We start from the raw sequence: 8,482 nt of genomic DNA, 5'->3' as shown, positions 1-8,482 counted from the left end.
AAGAAAAAGTAAAAAAATTAAATAAGAAAAAATAAAACCAAAAACAAAAAATTAGTAACTAGGGGAAATTATTAAACAACCAATAATAAGATCAATCATTGTATCATAAATCTTTGTCAAGTATAATAAAAAATTATAATATTATATTTTAATATTGGCCAAAAATCTACAAACAGAAAATAGTATATTTGAGAAAGCTTCTGCTGCCTTATATCCCATGGGTTTGGGACAGAAGTTTACGAATAAGCATGGCAATGGCAATGGCTTCTCGATGGACTCTGATTTGCTTACTCTTATTTCTTACCACCGTCGCATCTGTTACTGACGTGCGTGACATGACTATTGACGAATTTATAAATTATGTCAATCCTCCGGCGGTGCACAAATTTTTGGTAATGTCAAATCTAATGACAAATAATATCTCTGTAGCATATGCTATATTTTATATAATCTTAACATAATATATGATTTATTGTATACAGTTTTTTTGATAATGTTTTTCTTCATGCAGAATGAATATGGAGATACTATTCTATGCGTATTATACAGTGATCAAATATCCCTTCGCGTGAGTAAATTATAAAACTATTTCTCCTTTTAATTTATTTGTTAATATTATCTATTTTGATTATTACTTATTTTGATATAAAAGTAGTGAGTTAATCATTGATTTTAGTGTATAATTATTAATATTTATCATAATTATATATTTAAAATAATGTATAGCAGAGGATATTTTTTATCAATTCTATTACTTTTCTAACTGATGTAATATAATGTTTTTATTTTATTGTTGTTATAAATTTTATTTTATTTTTTGTTTTTAGGTAATGAGATTTTTTTTTTTCTAAATCTTTTTTTCTTAGCGGTTATAAGAGATATATATATTTTATCAATTCTATTACTTTTGTAAGTGATGTAATATAATGTTTTTATTTTATTAATTTTGGGTGATGGGACTTTATTTATTTATTTCGGGGTGGGAGGATATATATATATATTATTACTTTTCTAACCGATGTAAGTTTTTAATTTTTTGTTTCTGGGTGATGGGATTTTGTTTTTTGTTAAAATAAAATCTTACTTACACTGGAACAAGACTAAGATGTATAGTAGATTATTATTTCTTTTGGAGCAAAATTATATATGCTTGAAAGCTACTCTGGTTATGATTTTTTCATTGAAAAAAATAAAAATAAAAGTAAAATTCTACTCTTAAGCAAAAAGAATATTGATTTGTTATGCTCAAATGGTATCAAAATGCTTAACCAAATATCAATCTATTTTAAATAACTTGGGGAACACTTGGCTTCTTTTACACCATTTTGAAAAAAAATAATGTGAGGGAGTGCATTTTTGTCGAAGGGTTCGGAGCATCGGTCTGTGGAGACTAGGGATGATGAAAAGATGAAAGCGGGATTAAAATTTTCAAGCTTTAACGTTGGAAGAGACTGCCCAGAAGGCACAGTGGCAGTTAGGGAAACAAAGCGAGAAGTTGTGGAAAGGGCGGGATCTGTGGCGGGCTTTGTAAGCAAAGGAAGAAGTGTTGGACCCCCAAGAAAAAATCAAACTGCCGACAACGAAGATCAAACTGCCGACAGCGAAGGTCATGATGTATAACTATTTTATTATTATTGATCGCTTAAAGTCATCTGTTAACTTTGCTGTAATTGTGACTTTGCTGCTATTTTGTTGTCACTGACATTTTAAGGTGTAATTTAATTTAAATGTTTAAATAATTGTTTTAGGTTTTGTTTTTAATTATATCAGAGGTGTTTTTATGATAGGTTTGGTTGAGTAGATTTGAACAATTTTATCGTGTATTTTAGTTTTTTAAATAAAAATTTTGATTCTGCAATCTTTATGGAATTAGCAAGGAAGTATGTTGCTTTTTAAAGTTTTCTAAATTCTATCCTGAATGAAAAAAAAAGATTCTAATCTTTAAATTTTGAGATATTTTGATTATTCATTGGGTTTTAAATTAATTTACCATAAAAAGAAGTTCTACTTTATATTTTTTATATTTAAATGTTCTAAAATCAATTTATAATAACAAATTTAATATTTATTATCCAAAATTTTAATATATAAGTATTTTTGACACTTGGTACCGCAATTATCATGGAATTAAATCCCATCCTAAATAAAAAATGAAAGATTTTAATCTCTAAATCTTGATATATTTTGATTTTTCATTGGATTCTAAGTTAATTTATTATAAAGTGAAGTTTTATTGAGTTTTTAGCTAGAAAGTGTACTGTTCTTTAAAGTTTTCTAAATCTCATTCTAAATGAAAAAAGAAAGATTCTAATCTTTAAATTTTGAGATATTTTGATTTTTCATTGGGTTTTAAATTAATTTATCATAAAATTAAGTTTTATTGGGTTTGGAATAATAAATCTATAAAAGTATTAGAATAATAGTTTATATTTTTTATACTTGAATGTTCTAAAATCAATTTATAGTAAAAAAAAATTAATATCTACTATCCAAAATTTTAGTATATATTATTAATATATAAGTATTTTTGTCACATGTCATTTTAAACATCATGGAATTTGCTGGGAAATGCTTTTAAAGTTTTCTAAATCCCATCGTAAATGAAAAAGAAAGATTCTAATCTCTAAACCTTAGATATTTTGATTTTTCATTGGTTTCTAAGTTAATTTATTATAAAATTAGTTTTATTGGGTTTTAAAAAATTAATCTATAAAATATTATAATAATAACTTTTTATTTTTTATTTAAATATTTTAAACCCAATTTCTAGGTTGTGCCTATGGAGACTATGGAGACTAAGGATGATGAAAAGATGAAATCAGGATTAATATTTTCAAGCTTTAACGTTGGAAGAGACTGCCCAGAAGGCACTGCGGAAATTAGGGAAAGAAAGCGAGAAGTTGTGGAAAGGGCAGGATATGTGGCAGGCTTTGTATGCAAAAGAAGAAGTGTTGGACCTCCAAGAAAAAATCAATGCCATTGGTGTTGCTTTTACCTCAAAATGGCAAATGATGGAGACTTTTACAATGATTTGAAGCATCCAAGGATTAATAGTTTTATTAGAAAGTGTGCTTGGGATTTCATAGGCGCAACCTATAAATTGGTTGGTGAATTGAAGATTGTTTACCTTAGAAGATAACTCCTATTCCAAATTTTTTTATTTAATTGTAGTAACCACTAGCACAGGGATGAACTTAAGGAGAAAATGATTAACAAAATTAGATTGTTTTTCCTGGAAGAGTGTCTCTCTTTCCACCTCTGGAAGAGGATCACTCTACTCTAGTTCCACCTCCTTCATTGCCATTCCCATGTATTTTTTTAATCAATATGATGGATTGGATGTGCCTGTAATCTATCAAAGCTTTGGCTAAAATCAATGCCATTGGTGTTACTTTTACCCCATAATGATAAATTATGGGGACTTGGATGGTGATTTGAAGCATTGAAGGACTGATAGTTTTATTGGCAATCCCAAGCTTGAGATCACAGATAGTGTGCTTGGGATTTCACAGGCACCACCTAGAAATTGGTTAGTGAATTCAAGATTGTCTATTTTAAAAGGAAACCCTATTCCAAAAAAAATTATGTAATTGTAGTGACCATAGGTGAGATGTGCTCTACCCATTTCACTTAAATTTATTTTTTTCTTCTAAAAGGACGTTTATATTATCATAGTTCTCATATTTATAAAACTTAGGACCTAAAAGTTCAAAACTAGCACAAAAATAAACTTAACGAGAAAATGATTAACTAAATTAGATTGTTTTTCCTGGAAGAGTGTCTCTCTTTGCACCTCTCAAAGAGCTCACTCTACTTGGATTCCACATCCTCTATTTTCATTCCCATTCCTCTTGCTCCGACACTGGACTTTAGAGAAGGAACTTACAATGAGGTCATTCTAAATACCAAAAATTCATTCTTCAAACGTAGTCATTAAAATCTAATAGGTGGAGTGACTTTAGATATCATCTACATATTCTTATCAAGAAGCATTTTTGCTGCATTCCTAGAAACAATTAACAATGCTTGTATTGGAGTGAGTGGCAAGGTAATCTTTCCAAATCTTCTATTCCTTTGGTGTCCCTTTACACTTTTAAGGACAATTACTAATTTTAATATTGGTGATATAATTTGTGAAAAATATGAAATTTTTATGATTTAAAAAATATTTTTAATATTAATAACAATGATAATAATAATAATAAATTTATTATTGATTAAACTCTTTAATTTTTTTTTTAATTTAAAATAAATATGAAAAGTTCTTTATGATTAATATTTTATAATTATATGCTTAATAATAGAATAAATATTGTATTTTTTTAAATTTGAATAATAAGTATTAAAATATATTTTATTATTTATAATATATAATGACATAGTTGATCTCAGGGTAAATATTGGGATATTGATTCTCTGTTGAATTGATTTAGGTAAATAAGTGTTTTGAATTTTAAGTAAAAAATTATTTTATCATATTAAAATAAAAATATATATTTTTAAATAGTCAAATATATAATTGAGAAATTGATAATAATTAATTATTAATAAAGATGTTACGTTTTATTAGTACAATAGGGATGGGCAGGCAACCCATGATTAAATCTCACGGGATGGTTGTGTCTTGTGCTGATGGGAGGAGACATGCTAAAAAATACATCCAAGCTGAGTGAGATCCCAGGTGATTTTGACATGCCACTTGATGAAAGCTCCTGAAGGCATAGATCAAGCCTAGAAAATCACAGACAACTTATAAAAATAAATAAAATAAATATAAAAATAAATACATTTTATTCAAATATATATTTAAATAGGAAAAAAATTCCTTTTCAAAGACAAATTTCAAAATTTTTTTATAAAAAATTGATTATAATTATTTTGTAAAATATGATATAATGTTTTCCCTTCCTATAATATTTTATTTGAATTTAAGATATTTAGTCTCTTATTCTTTAAATTAGTTTCTTATATGTTTTTGTTTTCTTGTGAAAGCATGCTGTTATACAATTTAAACCTATTCAGCCCATCAATGGAGTAAGTGGAGGACTTAATGTATGGCAACCATATGTGGACACTTCCGATGGCGGTTTATTCAGTCTAAGTCAAATTTGGATTATAAATGAAGGTGAACCATTCGAAAGCATGGAAACTGGATGGATTGTAAGTGATTTATTTCAACATTTTAAAGATTTACAAAATTTGATTATGGATAATCAAAATACTTTTTACATTTTTCAAAAATTAATTAATTTTTTTTTATATAGTATTGTTATTTTTAGTTAGTAATACAAATTAAAATAAATAAATTAATGTTAAATAAAAATCAATAGATCAAAACATATTATTTTTTTTTTTATTTTTTACTAATATTTATTTCTATTTTAATAATTGGCGAAAACTAATAACCAACCAACTATTTCAAACCAATTATTTTATTTTTAATGACTGATGTAGGTGAATCCTGGTGTATATGGAGATTCTCTTCCGCATTTTTTCATATATTGGACAGTAAGTATATAGTTTGAATACTTTTGCATATATAATTTCAATAAGTAGTTAGCATTTAAATATAAGTATACTAGATTGTGATTATGGAAAGCTCACTAGATTAGAGGAGAAATTGTGTATTTTTGTTTAACTTCATCCCAAGTCAACCAACTTTTTCTTTAGAAACATATAACCGAATTATAAGTATCTTTGATATAGGCTGATGGATATCAGAACACTGGTTGTTGGAACTTAAATTGCCCTGGGTTTGTGCTAGCACCTGGTTCTCCAAATTATCTAGGTTCCCCAGTGCGGCCCACGTCCACTTATAATGGGGAGCAACGAATGATAATTATAAAGGTTTCTAAAGTAAGTGACCCTTTTTGTTGTATGGTAGGAAATTATATTATAATATATTGGTTGTGTGAGGAGTTCTAATTTGCCGAAATTTTATTACATGTATATGCAGGCAAATGATAGATGGAATTTATATGTGAACAGCCAACTTTTAGGTTGGTGGCCTGCTTCTTTGTTTAAAAATCTTCGGTCCGCGGCCAATAGGGTGGATTTTGGAGGGGAAGTTTGTTTTGCACCTGGATCTAGTCCAGGGTCACAGTTCACTACAACAGACATGGGCAGCGGCCACTTCCCCAATGAAGGATTTGGTCGTAGTGCTCATATAAGGGACGTGCAAATTACTGACAACAATGGACAGTTGATCGACATCCCAGGAAGCGCTACGGCAGCTAGACCAAATTGTTATAATGTCTCAATTTATCTGGACGTTCAAAATGGTAAACATATCTTTTTCGGAGGCCCCGGAGGAGATAATCCTGGTTGCGTCGTTTAATATATATTTGTAATTGTCTTATATTAAAATTCTTTATAAAATTTCGAGGCCCGGAGGAGATAATCTTGGCTGTCTGGTTTAATATATGTGTGTATATTTTGGTTTTTTTGGTGGAGTTTTAATGTTTTGAATCGATCTGCAAATAGTCTCTCATATTATATCAAAATTAATTATGAAATTAAAAATAAAAATAAAAATGCCTTCCTAACTTTTATCTTTATTTAAATATTATATAATAAACTTATATATATATTTAAATATTTTTATTTTCAATAAAAAAAGTATAATAATGATTTATACCATATTTGATGAATATATAAATTAATAAACAAATAATAACTATTTAATTATAAAATATTTTAAAAAAAATATAATATGATATAACACTTTAATTTTTAATAAAATAATAAAATTAAAATTTTCACTAAACCATAATTCAAAATTAAGATATGAATTTCTCAATATTTGTTTCATAATTATTTTTAAAAATGAAAATGTGTTATATATTATTTATATATGTAATTTTCAGTAAAAACTGTCTTATATACTAGGTACATATGTAATTTTAAGTAAAAACTCTCTTATATATTATTTATTTATGTATGTAATTATAAGTAAAAATTGTCTTATATATTATTCATTTATATATGTAATTTTGAGTTGGTTACCATTTCAAGTCTGGTAAATATTATAAATATTTTTATTAATTTATTTATTGGTATATTCACATTATATATAATAATTAGCTTAATAAGTCTTATAAAATCAGAATTATTATGAAATTTTGTTTTCGATTATAAGTAACAAATTAGAATATTAGAATTTGATACAGGAAAAAATATAATTTAGACATAAAATTTGGAAATATATATCTTAATATGATTAACATATTAATTATTTTTTTCAAAATTTTAAAATATTGAAACAGAATGATACTTATATATTAAAAAAAAATCATTAATTTTTTATCTTATATTTATTTTTAACATTCACTTTGCATGTCTATATAAGATGATCCAAAAATAATGAAGGACAAAATGCATCAAATTTATTAGTATTATAAAGTGAGAAAAAATAAATAAAATCTAATAACATAAATAAAAAAACCTGAAATATGAAGTTTAACATAGAGAATAAGACATTGGATATTAAAAATAGGTTTAAAGTAATCTCCACACCAAAAAATCTATGCCCCGATCACTATTCTTATGGATCTAAATTTATTTGACAATAAGTGTGACTAAATTATCCTTTGTATAGATAACATAAAATGAACTTCTAGTTGAATTCCACACCATTAATCAACTCTTTTGCACTGGACATAATAATAGTAATTATTATTATCCAAAATAATTAGAAAAATAAAAAAGTAAGTTTTAAGATTTTTATTTTTTTAAACATAATACTTATTCTTCTCAACATTATTTTAATAAAAGAAACTTATATTTTTTAATAAGTAACATAGTTAGGTATAATTTTTTAATATAAAATTTCTATAATCTTTATAATATAGAAAGTAGGGCTTTTCTCTAATTTTTTTAACATAATTTTTTTATAATCTTTTTAATATAGAAAGTAGGGCTTTTCATTTCTATTTTTTAATATTAAAAATTTCCAAATTTTTAATATAAAATTTCTTCAATTATTATTGCTTTTTCCTATTATTTTTGAATAAGAAATTTCCTGCAAATTTTAATATAAATTTTCTAAAATAATCACTGCCTTTCGTTCTATTTTTTAATAAGTTCCTAAAAACCTATTGCTTTTCCTTCTTTTTAATATAAACTGATGGGCAACCAATGAAATCCGTATCGTATCAGGATCAACGTATTTTTCGGCCGGCCGGTGGAATTCTCGAATTCTTTTGCCTAATACGGGTGAAATGCTAAATTTGCATGCCATACTCATAAGTTCCATTATATTATTAATGGAGTTTCGAGTCGAACTTTTAATGATTGGAAATTTTATATTAAAAATTGATTGCCTATAATATCCGTTTTTTAAAGTAATAAGCCAGTTTTTTTTTTTTTTTCATTATTATATTTATTTATTATATCTACATGCGTATTTTATGCAGAAATCCTTTTGTTTGTTGTTTTGTTTGTTAATGTTTGTTGTTTTGTTTGTAGCTTAACTATCACCATA

General features: G+C 26.0%; 1 protein-coding gene across 1 annotated transcript; it reads left to right on the top strand.

Annotated features, from left to right (window-relative positions):
• The first annotated feature begins 248 nt into the window (after positions 1 to 248).
• On the top strand, positions 249 to 6,337 carry LOC149220297 (protein neprosin-like). Its single transcript, XM_089387042.1, has 7 exons — positions 249 to 392; positions 512 to 568; positions 1,366 to 1,614; positions 4,993 to 5,160; positions 5,455 to 5,508; positions 5,707 to 5,856; positions 5,957 to 6,337. The coding sequence occupies exons 1-7, from the start codon at positions 249 to 251 to the stop codon at positions 6,335 to 6,337; spliced, it is 1,203 nt and encodes a 400-aa protein (XP_089243168.1).
• Positions 6,338 to 8,482: the final 2,145 nt, after the last annotated feature.

This window comes from Pinus tabuliformis, chromosome Q, assembly GCF_031772625.1.
Source record: "Pinus tabuliformis cultivar Carrire ecotype Pingquan chromosome Q, CPIR1, whole genome shotgun sequence".
In the NCBI taxonomy this organism is placed as follows: Eukaryota; Viridiplantae; Streptophyta; class Pinopsida; order Pinales; family Pinaceae; genus Pinus; species Pinus tabuliformis.
Note: the sequence above shows the minus strand (reverse complement) of the source record. Positions and strands in the feature narration are given on the sequence as shown.

Excerpts from the sequence above, each read along its gene's own strand:
- LOC149220297 (XM_089387042.1), top strand. The coding sequence starts at position 249 with ATGGCAATGGCAATGGCTTCTCGATGGACTCTGATTTGCTTACTCTTA. Across the intron at positions 569-1,365 it reads GTGATCAAATATCCCTTCGC|GGTTCGGAGCATCGGTCTGT; the intron begins GTGAGTAAATTA and ends TTTTTGTCGAAG. Across the intron at positions 5,161-5,454 it reads GCATGGAAACTGGATGGATT|GTGAATCCTGGTGTATATGG; the intron begins GTAAGTGATTTA and ends TGACTGATGTAG.